The 18,812-nt window shown below is 40.0% G+C and overlaps 1 protein-coding gene across 3 annotated transcripts in view; it reads right to left on the bottom strand.

Annotated features, from left to right (window-relative positions):
• Window positions 1–1,496: 1,496 nt before the first annotated feature.
• Window positions 1,497–18,812, bottom strand: part of LOC309714194 (enhancer of polycomb homolog 1-like) — a 37,023-nt gene continuing 19,707 nt past the window's right edge. For 2 of the 3 annotated variants that reach the window (XM_082546454.1, XM_082546452.1), the window contains 9 exons: window positions 17,826–17,979; window positions 16,612–16,770; window positions 16,294–16,383; window positions 15,952–16,100; window positions 13,983–14,395; window positions 6,375–6,499; window positions 5,791–5,938; window positions 4,880–5,291; window positions 1,497–3,180 (listed from right to left, as the gene is read on the bottom strand). In XM_082546454.1, coding sequence (XP_082402580.1) covers window positions 3,108–3,180; window positions 4,880–5,291; window positions 5,791–5,938; window positions 6,375–6,499; window positions 13,983–14,395; window positions 15,952–16,100; window positions 16,294–16,383; window positions 16,612–16,770; window positions 17,826–17,979 — 1,723 coding nt within the window. In that variant the 3' untranslated portion in view covers window positions 1,497–3,107. Of the gene's footprint in view, window positions 3,181–4,844; window positions 5,292–5,790; window positions 5,939–6,374; window positions 6,500–13,982; window positions 14,396–15,951; window positions 16,101–16,293; window positions 16,384–16,611; window positions 16,771–17,825; window positions 17,980–18,812 lie in introns of all 3 variants that reach the window. The other variant, XM_082546453.1, reaches the window with a different exon arrangement.

Below are 18,812 nucleotides of genomic sequence, written 5' to 3'. Positions count from 1 at the left end.
TGTAGTCCGTGCTGCAGGGAGAATGGACTGTCATATCATTTATGTGTCTGTGAGCGCAAAGGAGGGAGAAAAGGAGTCGAAAAGTACGAGATGTCACCGACCAGAAACGGGAGATGGAAGCATGTAAATGTTTATATACATATATATACATATACAAAGTTGACCCCGACAACAAAGTAAAGCTAGTTTTCGGCTACGAGCCCGACACGGAGCCCGACGTATTAGCCGGAGGTCTCTTTACGGTTTTATGCCTTTACGGTTCGGAGCTGCGGAGCTGTTTTATATCATATAGAATCTCATATAGAATAGTTTTCTATGAGACTGCTGCAAAAAGTGCTTACCTAATGTCCACCCTACTGTTACTCATTTTATATTAAGATTTAAAAATCTAGTTGCTATTGGTATGGCGAATAACCTTCAGTAAAAGTAATAAATCACACAGCAATAGTGCATTCATGTAGTTGTAAACAGCATGATAATATATTAAGTAATCCAAAGTATTCCAAATACGTTACTCTCATTGAGTAACGTAATGGAATACGTTACAAAATACATTTTGGGGCATGTATTCTGTAATCTGTAGTGGAATACATTTTAAAAGTAACCTTCCCAACACTGGTTATAATGGATTTTGGCTAATAGTTCTTCAGGAATGGCCTTGTTGGTGCAGAAATGCTATTTTGTGCCTGTGTTGGCCTTTACACTGAAATGGGAACAAATCATGTGTTTTGTGACAGGCACTTTGTTACTGGCAGGCTAAGGATTACAATCTAAAACTGGTTCTTTTATGGAGACACTGGTTCATCCTTTTACGGTCATGATTCATAGGTTTGCATTAAGTTGCTTAGCAAAAAAAAAAAAGTACAAAAACTGAAATGAGTGAAAAAGTAGCCAATGTCCACAGAAAAACTTTGAAAGACCTTCAGAATTAGTTTAAGCTAACTAATAACCCCAAACAAAAATAAAGTAAGGGCACTGCTTTTTTGGGGGAGGGGGCACAGTACTCCCATCTCACAACTAAAGTGTAAAGAATCACACTTGTGAGAGCTATCAATCTTTCCTTACATGCAACAGAATAAAGTAATGAGTATTTTTGAAAGATCCAAGTCAGTTTTAATAATTTGACTTAAATTTTAACCCAAAGACTTTATTTAAAACATGGGTAAAACATTGGCGTGGCCGACTTGTATAGCCAGAGCTTAAATATCAAACTACTAATATCCTACATTATTTATGACATTCATATATGTGTAATTTGAACATACTGTTCAGTAAGACTTCCAATGTAAATACCAGTGAAACTGCTTGAGGAATTCAGTGTCACAATTGTTTTAGACCTGATAGTGGGTGCCTAAGTATACCCTTTACATTTCTGACCATGTACAAGTAAACTCGCAGATAAACCAAAGTTAACCTCACTTGTATTATCTGTACAGTTTGGCAACCTTGAAAACACCCACACAGACACACACATATAAAAGAAGGGTCTGAACAAATCACATTTAATGCCCTGGGCTTTATTGTCTTATTTTAGTGAGAGTTTTGTCACATTTTTTTTAGTCTTTTCAGCCTCCAGGTGGGACAAGTAAACCTCAAGGATATATCCTGCCATTGGACTGGGCATTCAGATTCTGACAAAGACGAGAAGCACTACTAAGTAATGCTGCCTTTGTGCCTAACTCTTCATAGAAGAGAGAACATAAAATTCCCCAAAGGAAGGCACCCAATACTTGTGGTTTTTGGCCTTGCAGCCGTCTGGAGATTCTTTTTTCAAAGAAAAAAAAGAAAAGAAAAAAGAAATAAACAAAAAAAAGAACTTGAAGAAAAGGGAAGAGAGGAGAGAACAGATGCTTTCTCACAACTCTCTGCCCCTTCATTAGCATTTTTTGTTATTAAAAACTGGAATGACGAAACACGTACAGCGATTACTGTCCATTCACCTCCCTTATCACCTATGCATGAACAAGTAACAAACAAACAAAAGAATGAAGTCTTTCAATGAACGAAGGCTTACAATCAAGTTTACCACAAGAGAGAGAAAAAAAATACAAAAATAACTGATTTTCTTTTACATAAAAATGTTTGTGGGATAAAACAAATACAAAAACGGGGGACTCCGCTTGCATGAAAATGAAGGACAACCCCATAAAGAACAAATAAAATATAAAAGCAGCATTGATATTCATCAAAACCATCAAAAAAAGAAAAAATACAATAGTGCTTAAATCAGAAGCGGCAGAAGCTTCTGGGAAGAGACTTCATCCCTGTTTTGTTACTTGTAATTGGGATAATGTTAATGGAAGCCCCCTGAAGAGAGGAGTGCCTCTCCATGAGGGAACCACACCACCTCCTCTTCAACCACCTCCTCCACCCACTTCTCCTGGCCTCCAGGTCTGTCTGTATGTATGTCACCACTGATTTTAACACGATCCACAGAGAGAAGCACGGGGAGCCAAAATAAATCTGTGTGTGTGTTTGTAGGGGGGGTGAGACCTGCTTTGTGTTCACAATATACAAAAATACCCAGGAGTCCGTAGCTACCTAACATTTACTACAGCACAGGAACCAACAAAAGGTACAGTGTACAAATAAAAATCAAAACAAAACAAAAATTAAAAAAACAAAACAAAGAAACTGTAAACACAGCACAATAAATAGATAAAAACAGCAGGCTCCGCACCATGCACATGATGTAATAAAACTCTTCTCTATACAACTCGCACGTCTCTCACACTCGCCACAAGTTACTTGGCTCACTTTTTTTTTTCCTTTGACTCCCAAGTGCAAAACATCAAAAATGGACAGTTCTGTATTCAAGTAGTATATATACACTGGGTGGTGGGGAGGATATTACAAATATGAAGTTACTGTACAGATACTAACTTTGCCATATTCATAATTTACAGGTGTCAATATTTTACTTTTAACAGTAACAAAAAAAAACCAAAAGGGAAGAAAGAAAAGGTTTAAAAAGTATGAGAGAGATGAGAATTGCGAGCGGCCGCGGCCACACGTCCCGTCTGCGAGTCCGAGTCCTGCCGTCCCTTTTGCATTCCCGATGCTACGATGCACAGCACCTAAAGAGCGGACTCTTTGCTGCACTGCTACTACGTCACCTCCATGGCCACTGTGTTGTCTGCTATATTGTTCAGTGCTGGCTTTTCTTCATCGTGATTTTCCCTGTGGAGACAAAGAAAAACATTAATCCCTGCTGTTCTTCAAACTTTTCTCCCACACACTTTATGTGCCACTTGTGGCTTGCTGGCAGTTATTTTGGTCATATCTGCCAGGTCCAGCTGACTACTTAAACCAGGGATTGTGTCTCGTAATGCAAAAGCTTTAGCGCTTATCTCGAAACAAACATGATATAAAAGTGAATCTGAGACTTCTGCAACACTGACAATCTTACAATAAAGTCTCTTGTGAGTTGTTTTGTACAGTCTGTGTAATATGTGATGACTGAATGAATACATATCAAAATATCTCTTCCTCTATGCATGTTTATGTTTCTTCAATTCAGGTAGGTTTATGTTGTGTCTGGGCAGCTTTGGTTCTGCTGTAAATTAATTAAAGATTGTGACAGTGTGAAGTCAGTCAAAACAACAACAACAAAATGAACAGAACGCAATGCCACAAAGTGTAATGATGCTGAAATCCTTTAACTCTGAAAGGGTGTGTACAGGCAGGACGGAAGGAAGTGATGTGGCAACTACGCCAATAAAACAACAGGGGGAACAAAATATTTAAAAAAAAAAATTGTAACTCCGACTCGAGTTTTGAACTGAAGCAACGAATAGTGCTGACTGATATTACAAATGTGACCAACTGTCATCTATGTAGTTATCAGCAGCGAGTTTTACTCAGATTGATCCAATATGCAACCTCTGAGTGCCAAATCTGCCTAATATTTCAAGAAGTCTGTCCAGCTGCCTATCTGATGATATTTAGATCAGCAATTGTCATATTTTGGCTAAAGATTCTCTGGGCTCTGTTACCAGTGTTTCCCCAGTCAGTGCTGGGGAAACGCTGGTATTTTCTTGTGTATTGGAGATGACTGGACACGTGTAAGCCTCATTAGTCAATATGCAGTTAAGGCAAGGGGCCTGTTAATGTCACTTCATGTCCTGAACAAAATTAAATTCCCCTGAATGGAAAGTCAAAACCTCTTTCATGGGGGCTAAAAAGAACTGAGCATGAGCATGTAGGGATAAACCCTTACCCTAACCCAGGAGTTCTCAAGCTTTGAGGCACCAACAGATGGGGGATGACAAAAAAAATTGAATGGAGAAAAATTTCTTGGGGAATTAAACATGACATACTACTGCACTGAGGTCTTTTTTTCTTCTTCTTTAAAAAAATAAAAATAAAACTCAGCTTGAGTGAGGAAATAATTTGTTGGAGTGGGGCGTAAAAATGTTTTGCTTCTGAAGCAGAGCATGGCAAAAAAGCTTGAGTTACTGCCCTGACCTAAACCCTCCTTTTCTTCAAGTGTTAGCACTTAATCAGGCTTTTGAAATTGTGTGAAAAAGGACGTTGAACTAAATGTAATCACAAAACTAAAAATGGTTCTCATAAAGATAGCTGGACGTGGTAGTATTTTAATTGATTTTTTTTGGCTTCAACCCAAACCCATACATGACTGCCACAATCTCACACAGTGATCATATTCAACAAGTGTATCTTTCTTTATGGAGGCATGTGGGACATTTGTCCAATGGTTCTTATAGGACACAGCGTAAGTACAGTACATATAACAGAACTTAGCAATTTCATGCTTACTCAGCATTATCCCAGTTCCCTTAAGCTTAACAATAAAGATTAGTAAAAAACAAACTTATATTTACCTGCCACATATTAGAAATGCTGAGCAAAGCCTCACCTGGAGCTCATGTCCATGGATGTTGCTCCAGATACTTTGGGGATCTGCAAGTTGGTGGTGGTGGACAGCTTTAAGGCAGAGGATGGCACATTGCCAAGGGTCCGGGGGATGTGGCGTGCAGCCAGGCTGGCGGCCGACGACACGCCCAGACAGATGTTGTTCCCGAGGAGGACCTGAGTGGTGGCAGGGGTGGCACTGGCAGCGCTGCACCCCAGGAGCCCCAGTGCCGCTGCTGCATGAGCGCCGGGGTTGGAGTTGAGGGAGGTGGGGACGGCATTTGCGGGCGAAGGGGTGGCCGAGTTGGAGGAAGGTTGGAGGAAAGTGGGGGCTGCGGTGGTGGTAGTGTGCGTCGTCTGGTTGGTCTGGTGATGGGCTGCTGTTGTGCTGGATAGGTGCAAACCTTTGAAAACACCTGGTGGATGAAGAAAAGGTCTCATGAATGCAAATGATAACAGCTAATGTAGTCAGGCAGCCACACAAACCTGGAGCTATAAAGTTCCCTGTGCAATGACAAAATACCATTTTGGATCAGAGGTGCACCTGCACAATCTAATGCAACCCTAACCAACAGTGCTGCAATAACTTCCATCTCTCTGAAGCTTATGTTAAGTTTGTTGACACTGTCAGAGGTGCTGATGCAACACTATGGTAATTGTGAGGCTGTTGGCAGCGTTATTTTTTGTTGTTGTCGTTTGCTTTTTTTTGGGCTTGTTTTTTCTCCCCAGCCTCTGAGGTGACATGAATGCACAATCTAAACCAAGTATTTCCAAAAATTGAGCCCTAAAGACATTGCTTTAAATTGGTCTCTCCAACTATTATGTATCCTGGAAATTGTCCCTAAGATCTTTGGCTCATGCTCCTTTTAACATAAAGATATATGCACATAGCGACTACATATTTGCGTCACTCACCTGCACCTGGGAGGATCCCATTGACTCCACTCGTGACTACCGGTACTGGGTCCTCTTTGGACTTACAAGCCAGCAGCTGATCCGTGGTGACGAGGGCTGAAGCAGCAAACTGGGCGCTGGCCTGGTCTAATGTCTTGGATATGAGCGCCTGGAAACCAGAGGCATGTAGAAAAAAGAAAATGTGGGTCTGTGCCAAATGCTTGACTCCTGTGTTAAAATGTATGAAACTGCTGAAACAACTGAGCTCAGCACTTTTGCGGCCAAATCAGCTAAGGGCATTAATGCTGCTCGTGGGAATGAGGATGTGTCCCACTTCCTAAGGATGAGGGAAGTGACCTTCAGCTGTAAATCAGTGGGAGAAGTCTGGCTCATTTAGTTTGACTACTTGGCCAGAAAAGCACATTTTAAATGTGCCACTTGGTTGCAGAGAATGACACAAGTGTTGAGAATCATCCCAGCAATTCTGGACAGAATATTACACTTCTGTGGTAATACCACCTCCTCCTAATCCCGTTGCCTTCTTAATACTGGACAGCTACCCGAGTCTACTACAATAAAAAGGTACAGAAAGGGTACACACTGACCTGTGTGTTGGTAGTTGTAGGAACAATGTTGGCTTGTTGCTGCTGCTGTTCGCTCTGCTCCAGCTGCTGTTTCTGCATGAGGGCCAGCTGCTCCTGGTGCTGCTGGTACTGCTCAGCCGTGAACACTGTGTGAGAGAAAAGGCAAGGGTGAAAAACAGGATGGGGGAAATGCGCTTTTTCGCTTCAACATTCCTTGGATTGGCTTCTACACAGCAGTAAAGACTGCAGGACTGTTAAGGGTGTGTGTTTATGCTCCAGCTGTCAGCAAGCAGATTATGGTTGTTAAATCAATTCCCAGATAAAAATTGATCCTGAAAATGCTTACTATTGGATTATTTACTCATTTGTGACAGTATTGATACCAACAGTGCTGTCTTTGCCTCCTCCAGCTTACACACAACTTCAGCTAACACTGCTGCCGACAGGCAGGCACACAGTCCCCCTTCACTAGCAACTGCAGTAGTTCACCTTTACAATGCTAAACAACACAAGAGGTCACTACTCCTGTTTCAACTCCTTTTAATGAACACTTATCCATAATATTAACCCTGGCTGGTGCATACATACAAGGTAGCCACTTTTAGCAGCTACCCAACAGTAACACACCCAGCTTCTGGGAGTCACAAGCTAGTGTACTCCTGGTGCCTGTTAAAGGCTCAGATAATTGGCAGAGCTGCGACAGGAAGCTCATCTGGCATAAAAATCAGTGACAAATTAAACATGTGGATTAATGTGCTCTGTCAGCCTTTGTGGAAATAATTTGTTATGATAGCAGCAAGCAGATAAAGCAAATTTAAAACAGCTAACTATAGGTGCTATGCAGCAAGAGCCATCAGTTTGTCCATTTGTAAAGTTAATAGATGGTTAATTTAGCAGCATACCATAGTTTTATTTAAAGACTGTGGTTTCTCTTAAAGTCCCAGATTAAAGCTGTGAAATTTCTAGCATCAGTCAGAAAAAGGGGCCGCCAATAACGGTCCTTTATCAAGCCACTTCATCAACATGCTTAAAGATGAAGAAAGCTAATCTTTTCAGCTGCTTCCAACGACCAACACGTTGTTTTACATAGAAATGAAGGTGCTGAAGTAAGAACAAGCTGAAACAACACATTTCTAAGCAGATGTTGGGTTTAGTGTAATTTTTTAATCTGGCTGATTTCTTTGGCTGCTGATAGCCTGCAGGCATGTCAAAAGAGGGAAATAGTGTTTGGTTTACTACATTAAAAAAAAAAATCTTTAGATACTTCATATAACATTATTAATAAAGTAACTAAAACATGATTCCATATTGTTACAATTCAAGCTACTCCCGCCTTTTTAGCAGACAAAAGAAAAACGTAGGCGGCCAGTAAACCCGATCTGCTGGTCGAATTCATCTGCTCAATGAATTTAAAATAAATTACATATACATGCAGCATTTATTTATTTCAAAATCATTCAAGAATGATTGTTAATACAAGCAGTTACAGACACAACTTGGCTTTCTGCAGATGTATATAAAATGTAGTTCCTTTGGGGGGCTTTTAGAGAGAACAATCCAAAGGTTTGGTTGGTGTAGGCGTCTTGCCACAGGGTACAGAAAAATGTATAATAAGCTAGAAAGACCAGTTTGAAGGCCTCTCAAACACAGTCACACAGTGGTTTATGCTCAGGGGGCATGACTGTACATTTCAAACCTGTATATGCACAGTGATATAAGGTTCATGCTAGCAGGGCTTGTGGCCACTTCGTGAGCTTGCACATGTTGGAGAGCTCAACAGTGTACGACACTGCACTGTGACCAAGAAGGTGTCAAGCTAGGACAAGAATAACAATAGCAAACAGGGACATATTTCATGTTTTCATACATAGTTTGTTTTACACTGTATTGTAAACAGTAGAGCAGGGCGATATGGCCAAAAATATTTATCACGATATATATTTGAAAATTTGCGATAACGATATAACTGACGATATAATTGATGCGAGACAAAATGCAACTCCACAACATTACTAGCGCAAAAAGACAACCTTCCATTTATTTTCACTTAAACAAGAAGCTGGTTTTTATGTACATTAAAGCTTTATAAAAATGTAACAGTGCAAATGCAAATTCCTTGCTGAAAGTTTAACCAAAAGGCATTTCCAGTAGAAATGGGCTGACATATACTGAGCATAACCATGTATAATATCCACTGAAATTAAAAAGGTGCTTTGCAACATTAAACTGTAGTGTGCAGTACGTATTTTTCGGACCATAAGGTGCACGGGATTATAAGGCACATTAAGCGAAACAAAGCAGTCAGATAAATCAAACTTTATTAAACTCATTCTTCTTGCTTCCTCCACTTCTGTACCATTGATTCATTAATGTTGAATTCTCTGGCAGCTGATCTATTCCAATGTTGTTGCAGTATATTAATGACTAACCTTGTATTGTGGATGGATTATCTCAGTTGTTCTCCTGACTGAAGTTTGGTCCGTTTACAGCATCCTGCCATGCGATTGCATTTGTCTCTAACTATGAAGAACCTTCACGTTAACTTTTATAAGTGGAAAAGTGTTAGTGTTCGTCCTCCAGCTTCACTGTTTATGTTATGCTAACATAGCTGTGTCGCTAGCGATCACGTAGCACATCATTATATATCAGCTAGCCCAACTTCAGTAACCCCACAAACGTCACTGCTTTTTAGTTTTCTGTCTTCATTTATGTTGGAAGTGATAGCAGAGCTGTACGTTTGAATTTTTTCAGATATCTCTCAGTCAGAACGTGCTATATCATGCTTAGGTAACTAGCGAAACTAGCGAGCTAACTTCCGCTAGCTTCCTGCTAACTTCTAACTCCGTTAAATGTAATAAATTTTGTTTTCATGGATGCCTGGAAGTTAAACTTCATAGTTACACCTGGTAAAGCAGCAATGCTGATCGTTTTATTAAAGATGAAAGAATTTAGACAGTTTTCAACTCTCAGTGATGCTGCAGTGTTCGTTTGACCTGAAAAAGACGGAGTTTAGGACCCAGATTACTCCCAGATTTAAGAGCATCTTAGTCCGACAAACACGGCAATAACGACGGCCGCTTGCATGTTCTGCAAAAAAAATGTGCTTTGTCGTGTATCTGACGGACAAACACCAAACCAGTTCCACATCACTGAAGTTGCACCATTTTTACAAACCAATTCTGGTTCATCTGTTTCACTCAACAATCGGCCATGTGCGTATGAAAACAAAGGCACTGCGCATGCGCGTTTTACTCATATTCTATCGCGATATTTCATTTTCCTATCGTTGCCTAACATTATACCGGTATTACCGTGAACGGTATAATATGGCCCAGCCCTAGTAAACAGCAAAATCTCTATTCATGTTTAAACTATGGCTCAATGATTTGAAAGAATGAGCTCAAATGCTTAATAAGAGAAGACAACCCCCCCCCCAAAAAATGTAGTTTACAGTTATTATCTGAAGCTAAATAGCTTCTCAGATATCCACCAATTACAGGCTATCCAATTACATGACTGCCACCTCATGACTCCATGCTGTGGACATGCACACAATCAACATCATTTCATTTCAAGTTTTTCAAAGGTGGCAGCAAAGGCTGGGCAAAAAATACATTTTAATTAAAAATAAGATTTTGTTTTTGAATAATTGAAAAAAAAAAAAAAAAGCTGAATTTTTGGTATAAATGTTCACTACTTGCTTTTAGGAAGTTTGTCCTATAAAATAGTGTGTCTTTGCCCCTCTCTGAAAACCCTAACTCAACTATTTAGTTAATTTTGGGTCAATAAAATGATTCATAGATCAGCTAGACCATAGGTGTCAAACTCTGGCCCGCGGGCCAAATTTGGCCCGCAGCCTAATTACATTTGGCCCGCAAAGCCATACCAAATTACTATTAGAGCTGGCCTACTGGTATTATACAGCTAATATATATATTGTTTAGTATTAAGCTTTGCTTGTTCCATATTCAGTTTTTCAGCAAAACGTGTTTGAGTCCATAAGAAAAGATTCATTCTTATATCTGGAGGAATAAATATATTTCAATAAATATTAACATTAGCCCGTGACTTTGTTCCAGTTTTGAATTTTGGCCCACTGTGTATTTGAGTTTGACACCCCTGAGCTAGACTAACAGGTGCCCTCATGCCCTTGCTTGGTCAGGAACCAGCTCCTTACCAGATAACCTTGTGCGCCCCACCTCCCCAACGTCTGTATTTTATCCATTTATTTCACTCTCCCTTAACCACTCATCCTACTCAGGGTCACAAAGAAGCTGGAGCCTATCCCAGTCACAGGGTGAGGGAGGCTACACCCTGCAGGGGATACCAGACTTATTTTAAATTAAAATTATATTTAAAATATAAAGAAATTTGGTTCTTTCTTTATTTACTAAAGGGACAGCCACAGTAGATGGATCCACATGTTTAGTTTGGCACAGATTTTACACTGGATGACCTTTCTGACGCAACACTCCCATTTATCCGGGCTTTTGACCGACAATATGAGCACACAAGCCCCATGAATTTGTGTCTCCTCTTAAACTGAGGATTTTTTGCAATGTATGACGCTTAATGTCTGAACAAATCTGCTTGGGCCAAATTCTTACATGTCAGCTCATTCTGACACAGCTGCCAGACAACCACTTATTTCCTACACCAAAGTATTGCAGGACTGCACTGCTCCTCACAGCTTTCAGCTGACTAAACTTTACATGTTGCTTATCTAAAATGTCCCATCACAGAGAGAGGTGGAGTATCTGTCTGAGTTGACCGTACTTGTTTACAGCATCCTTTACAGATATAAGCACTGTCAGGAGCTGTGAGGGCTGAACAGCAAAACAGTGAACTGGTGATAGTGAGTAAGTAACCTGGCAGTCTCATTGCTTTCCTTTTTTGTAAAGGCAGACGAAATGTTGAGAAGACATGGAGGAAAAATTGGTTTCATCTGTGCTTAATTTTTGTCGTTACACAATAAAATCAATAAGAGTTTCCTCTTTAACTTGCCAGTACTGTCAAACAAATAAGTGTAAACTAAGTCAAGCCAGGCTTCTGGTAAATTCATATCCTCTTTAACCCTTTAAGACCTACCATAGAACCAAGTCCGCCAGAGCTTATATTATATTTTTACATGCTGTGTAGCCATTTTTGGGAGCATTTCAAGTTGCTATACATCAATACAACCATTATAGCCCAAACTTTAATAATATGTCTGCATTAGGTGCATAGTAATTACATAAATTGCAAAAAAGTGCAATAAACTACAAAAAAAATTGAAAATCGTTTTTGTTTTTTTAACATATATTTCTAGTTAGAGAAATTTAAGAGGCTCATCCCTCAAAACTGTAAATACAAAAAAGTTGCACAAACTAGTTTCCCACCACAGGAAATTTATTTTGAGTGTCTTCATAGTTTTATTTTTGAAATACACCAATTTTTATATACTGCAGGAAAAACGAAAATAAATATTATAGTGCAAATTTGCAAAATAACAGCATATGCATCAAAATAAACTATTTCCAGCAGTGCAATATGAGTCCTAAGCATCCCAGAAACGACACAGAAAGTCATAAACTCAAACATAACTTTTTAAAACACAAGTATAGGCTCATAAGGCCCCGATCGTAAAAAAACTACATTTCCGCAAAATGACGTCACTTCCGGTTTCGGGCAGGTCATGCGGTCATGTGATAGTTCGCGCTGATGGACGTAGGAAGTGTTACAAACAGCTGATCGGATCGGCGAAGCGTGTTTCTGGAATATCATGTTTTTGTTGCTGCAAGTGATTTTTATGCAGTTTTTGCAAAGCTATATGTGGAAGGAAACTGTGACCTAGGACAAGCTGATAGCATAAGATGTAAGTACAACTCCTCCGGTTTCATATGCAAAAGAAATTATTGCACTAGCTTACGTGGTTGCAGTGCTACCGGGATTTAAAAATAGTTACGCAAAATGGAGCGTGCCCGCTCCGATCGGCTGTAAAGGGTTAAATTGTTACCCAGTCTCTGAAATCACCACCCTGTTTTCCTATCTCCAGCATTGATTCACTTCACAGGATATTCCAAATCTGTTTAGAAAAAGCCATGTTCTAAGTGAATCCCCCAAGCTAGGGGAACATATCATTTTATGTATGAAAAGGAAAGGGGGAACGAAAGTACAAAGTTTGTGATTTTACTAGGCATGAGCAGCGCAATCTACCTTTAAGGTGCCTCATCAAAAAATGTTACACAGGTCACATCCCAAAATAAATGCCAACTAACACCATTATTGTTGCATTATGCGTGGATAAACCTAACTGCACTGCTCCATGTGCAACCCAGAAAAACAATTCTGCAGGATGTGTTTTTGTAAACACAAGATGAGCTGAAAACTGACAAAATCAAGAAGCAATAAGAAAACAATCATAAAGTACAGCACGGTGCTCTACAAACCCCACTCCAAACAAGTCTCCAGATTCTTAGAAGATGACTGAACACCCATAATTAAAGCAGCTGTAAAATTAACTGAAAACAAAACTGTATTTCTGTGTGTGTGTGTGTGTGTGTGTGTGTGTAAGTAAAATACAAAATGATGTGTTTATAGTTGTGACATGGAGCTAGCAGTGGCTGCACACTCCTGATGCCATAATAAACTTCGTTTGAGCACAGAATGTGTTTATAGAACTGTTGGGACATAGCGTAAAACTTCAAAACACTTAAAAAAGAAAAAAAAAAAAAAAGTTTGATCATTGGCAAAAAAAAACCAAACAAACAAAAAAAATCAATAGCAACATTGTGTAATGCACACCAAAAGACAAAAAATAAATCTCTGGATGCAGCAGCCAAAGCTGGAAACTAACGCAGGTTCTGTAGTGAAAAATCTATTCCTGGACCTCTCTGAAAACCACTGTCAGTGAACACAGTGGATCACTGAACGCAACTGAAATGTTTACCATGCAAAGAAAAACAAAGCATAGATGTACAACAGTCTCCAATAGGCCCTAGTTCATTTTAAGTAAGACTAAGGTTTAAAAAGGAAAACTGTCTGCATAAAAACTGGACACTGAATGGCCCACGAGATCTGTTATTATTCCACAGTCCAAAATTTCAGAAATGAAGTTACATGACAGCATAGCACTGTATCTACACCAGCATTTGATAACACTCTGCTTTCAAAACTAGAAGAATTGGTTTTCTCATTTCAGCGCCCTCCAAGCAAGCACTGTTTAAAGATGAGGTGATCCTCAGTGGTACCAAGGCTCCAAAACCAACATTTTACTGTTTTTTAAAAAATTTGATGCCAGCAACACATTTCCGAAAACAAAATTTGCCTGTAAATTTTATGTGCTGGCCTATTTCCAATTAAAGATTGTCTTACAAATGTATATTTTACTCAGATGAACCAATTTCTTCGAACACACAATTCAGTGTTTTACCATCTTCCACTCAGAGCTATGACAATAAACACAAAGTGAAAACAGCCTTCCCAGAGAGTCCCACATTTGGGATTTAAACCTTTCAGTATACTTTTTTTTATAGCCATGTAGACAACTAATGTTATTTAACTGGATGCGTAGGGACACTTGTGACTGAGTAATGTAAACCTATCCCTAAAAAATAATAACCAGCATGGTAGAATAAACAAGTGACTTACCATTTACAGGAGTGGTGGCTGGCCCAATGCGATTCTGGGCGCTGGCTCCTCCAGACAGGGTTCGGTTTAGTCCCGACACAGTCCAGCTAAAATCCCTAAATCCTCTGCGTGACAAATCTCCACCCAAAGGGTGATGAGATAGCGTCCGTGGTCTGAAGTGCCTCCAGCGGCAAGATTTAATGTTCAAAAGAATCTGGCTGAGGTCCTTCGGTTTTAATGACGACAGGGGTGATGAAGATGGGGGAAGGTGGAAGGAGCTGGCTGGGTCCGAGGTATTGGTTTCTGAGGTACTGGCGTTGGAGATGTGGAGCGGAGAGCTTGGAAGTGGTGAGGCGAGTGGTTCGGGCTCTGGGTCAGAGTCCAGGCTCTGGCAGATGTTGTCTACATCTGTGTGCGCTCTGTCCAACAAGATCCTAAAACATCAACATGTTACGTGAGCTTTTTACTACCAGTCATTAAAGGTCTGTTTACATGAAAAACATGCTTTAGTCATTAACAGCACAACATCAAGGTCCTACGATAATGACTGCACTGAGTGAAGCATTTCCCTGTGAAACAATAAAAATGTTCACTGGAGAGGACCTCATATAGTGGGCTATTTCATGAGAAAAACAGAATACTTTTGTAATGACATAAGTCTAGCTTATTACTTCATAGGTTCAGCTGGGTAATATTTAGCAAAAAATGAGACAACTGCTGTTAGAAGTACAGCCTTATCACTCAAACTGCAAGGCCATGTTCTAGCCCTAGTAAAAAAACATACAGAGACATTTTAAGATGTTATAATATTTAAAATTGTGCTTGAAATGTCAGAAAACAACCCAAAACATAATGCACTGAAGCACAGTACTACAATTTATACGTATGTCTTACAGGTTTTAGTTAAGAGTTTATTTTTTTAAATAACACTTTATTTGAAGTTTAAGACCAACTTGCAGTTAAAATACACATTAAAACTGAACATAATCAAATCAGTTCTTTGTGTTTTTAATGTATAGTTAAAAAGTGAATGAAAACATTTGAGACCATTCCAACTTTAAAACAATTTAACACCTTTAAAGAGTGTTTGTTACAAAATATCTTCTTAAAAAAAAAAAAAAACTTTATCAACCTACACACATCCTCTTAAACAAAACAAGGCAAACAACTGAACCGTCACTGACATTACAAACCCCACAGCCACACTATTGTTAACCCACTTTCCATGCTTCCTAACACGATCAAGTATTACCATAGTACATTATACTGAAAAGATGTTTCAATTCAGAGCTAGAGGAATCCTTCAATCTCCCTTGGGGAAGTTGATAAGGTCACTGCAGACACAAACAGAACATTGCTTATCTCATGTGTGCCCGGGGAGCAGATACTGTGTGACCCTCGTTTGGTCTCTTTCACACCTGGCACTGAGGAAGCTGCTACCCAGCTCGGTGTATTTAACTGTCTGTGTAAATACTGAGGAGATATCAGAAAAGGCTGCAGGGCACATTTAAGTTTTGTTTTTTAAACTAAACACATGCTACAGTGACAGGTAAATCCTAAAATGGGACTGTCATGTTCATTTCACCTGCCAGCTTGATATTTATAATAAAATGTGCCTGCCAAACGGTCGCTGGTAACCTGCCAAAGAGTTGGAATGGTAAACAACCTTGGCAGTGACAGCTAACACTTGGCTCAATTTCCTCTGCTCCATTTGATACTGGCAACATTCCTAAACACATTTCATATTTAATTTCTCCAGAATTTGGAGAAGTTGGTACATCATGAAAACCATGAATAGTAATACCTTCGTGTCACCCTTATTGTTCTTCATGTCAGCAACAAGGGATGAAGTGCTTCGCAAAAATAATTAAAGAAATAACACTGTTTTTTCTTTTTTGTTAGAGTGGGGTGGGGCGGGTTGATTTACCCAAATGATCAACACATGCATGACCCTCAAAGGCTCTGTAACAAACAGCCAGACTGAACTCACCTGCCGCCTCTGGCCACACGGCGCCTTGACAAACCTATGCAGCGCCTTGGGATGTTCAGCGAGGTCAGACAGTAGCGGAAGCGTGGATCGCCGAGCCCACCATCTGACGGGCTTACCCAGGGCCAGCTGCCACTCTCGTCTGGACGATACTGAGGGAAGATAAAGGGGGAAAAAAAACAAAAAACGATTAGATCTGAGAACAAACAGAAGTTGAAAATAAAACAGGTGATTTCATTATTGCATTGTTCTGTCCAGTAGAGTGTGGAAGAAAGAGCAGCCAGACTGGCCAGCCTGCTGTTGGCACTATAAATAGAAGCACGGGAGTCACAGGAGGGCACTCACAGCGTAGTACTGACAGCCGGCCTTCCTCCTGAACGCATAGCAGCCATCTGGGTCATTCTCTTCTTCTGCCTCTGAGGAACCTGAATGAATCTACACGACACAAAAAATGTAAGTAAAGGAAAAGCTAGGAACTTCAATTCATGCCCTCCTAAAGGGAAAATAAGAAATGTATTACTAGCCAAACATGGTTTTTACAGATGGAGCACACAATATCACTGCTTTCAACTTCTGTTCCATGTTTGTTCATGTATAATATTAGTCTCTGTAAAAATCCCACTGAAATTGCATCACAACCGAAGGGCTGGAACCAAATGTTACCTGTGAGAATGGTTCTTCATCTGAGCTGGGGAAATCATACTGGTTAAGGTCCTTGGGATTGAACACAGGGGGCCCTGAATGTTGAGGCGCTGACATAGGCAGGATTTTGGGTTTCTTTTCATATTTCCTTTTGGTTCGAACTGCCTCCGTCTTCTCAGGCTGTGAAGAAGGAAAGGAAATGAAAACATGTTTATACTGCAGTCTGTGTAATCAAGAACACTTTTTCATACGCGACACAATACTGCTGGCGGCAATTGAGTGTTGGTGGTCTATGCACAGGCACCTAGAGTGTGTGCAGAAACAACAGCAAGTAAAGAGAGGCATTGATATGCAGATGGTGGCACGTGCCAGATGCCGCTGCCTAGCCAGATGGCTGTCCTCCCCCTCCCTCCTAAATCTACCCCGTGCCACCTTTCACCCCCAAACTTCCCCAGTGGGACAACCCCTCCCTGTCTGAACACGATCCAACTTCTGCTAGGATTAGTAGGATTTCATTCAGTCCTTACACTCTGGGGACAAAGCAAACAGAGAGGCAGGGAGGCTACAGTGAAGAACGGCTGTGCCTAATCACTGTAAAAAATAAGGGTTGGAGTGACGAGGGAGGAGGGGTAGAGTTAAACTGAAAATGAACGTGTGTAAATAAAAGCAAAAGGTCAGCCAGCTGGTAAAGGGGAAGAGGAGGAGGCAGAAGATAAAAGAAGGGGAAATGGGTGTCTCATTGCAGGGCAAGGGGAGAGCTGGTGGACACTGGAGCTAATGAAGTTCCGATGACACCGAGGTCACAACTGTGCAAAGTAATTAAGTGCTATAATATGTAAACAAAGGGACGTTTAGCTTTATATCATTACATTTAACGGATAAACAGGATATTTATTGTGGTAAAACACTGTCCAACATTTGCTCCTGTGTGTTGTTAAGAACTGTTATACTATAATAAACTTAAGTACAAATTTGCAGTTTCTTATCCATAAGGGAAATTATTTTTAATAATTTAGACCTAGTTGTCATTTCAAACCATGCACCCTTTCAGAATGAAAATGCCAAGGTCTGATATGACTCAGTGTGCCAATACAGAGTACAGCATTAAGCAGCTTGAGTGAATTGACTCAACTAAAGGACGAATTCAAAGTCAATACAATTTCCCGTAGTTTGCTCATCATTCTGTATCCACACACACACACACACACACACACACACACAGAACATGTCCTTACTTTCTTGTAGTCCTTCATGTCCAAGTGGTCCTGATGTCTGTACTGGTTACTGCTGGACAGGGGAATGATGGGGATGGTGTAAACAGGCTTCACCAGAGCCCGCTGTGCCAGTGCTTCTGCCATCACCTCACTACCAAAGTCTGGCAACACATTCCTGGTGGACACAGAGAGAAAGGCAAAATATGAGGAAAATCAAAGCAAAGAAGTTAACATTTTTAGTAGGGGTGCAACGATACACTAAATTCACGGTTCGGTTCGATACTTTGGTGTCACGGTTCGATATTTTTTCGATACAAAAAATGTTGATGCCTTTTTAATTTGTAATTTATTAAAATTATAAATATATATTTTAACTCAAAAGTACAGTTTTTTAATTTAATGTTACTGAAACAACAATAATAAAAAAATTTATCTGATCGAGAAAAAAATCGCTAGCTCCGGGACGTCGGGCTAGCGATATTGCAAGCCCTGTATCTGATTGAGGAATCACTCATCTTTGGAAAAGAGAGTTTATTACAGAGAAATGGCTCTTTCCAAAATAAAAACTATACTATACGCTTCTTCTGGGCTATATTCTCAGCAGCATATTAAACATATCAGGTCCCCATAAGGAGAATCAGCCTAGGCAGAGTAGTCGAACGCAGATCCACTGAGCTCTCAACACAGACAGCATCGTCAGAAGAAAAGTTGATAAAATAAATAAAAACAATTTGTATTGTTCGATACATATGCATACCGAACCAAAAGCACTGTATCAAACGGTTCAATATCGATACGAGTATTGTTGCACCCCTAATTTTTAGTATTACAACTGCACTCCTGCCAACTTCAGCTTTATCAGCTCACACAGTAAGTATGAACAATTATTGGTAAAACAAAGCTCAATCGGATATTTGACAAAAGCCCATCTATAGCTGATCCAGTTTACTACACAATAAATCAGCAGCAGTGTATGAGTTGCCAGAAGGAGATAATGCATCAATAAAA

Source organism: Aulonocara stuartgranti (assembly GCF_965226115.1).
Source record: "Aulonocara stuartgranti genome assembly, chromosome: 9".
Classification (NCBI taxonomy): Eukaryota; Metazoa; Chordata; class Actinopteri; order Cichliformes; family Cichlidae; genus Aulonocara; species Aulonocara stuartgranti.
This window is presented reverse-complemented; position numbering and strand designations above follow the sequence as displayed.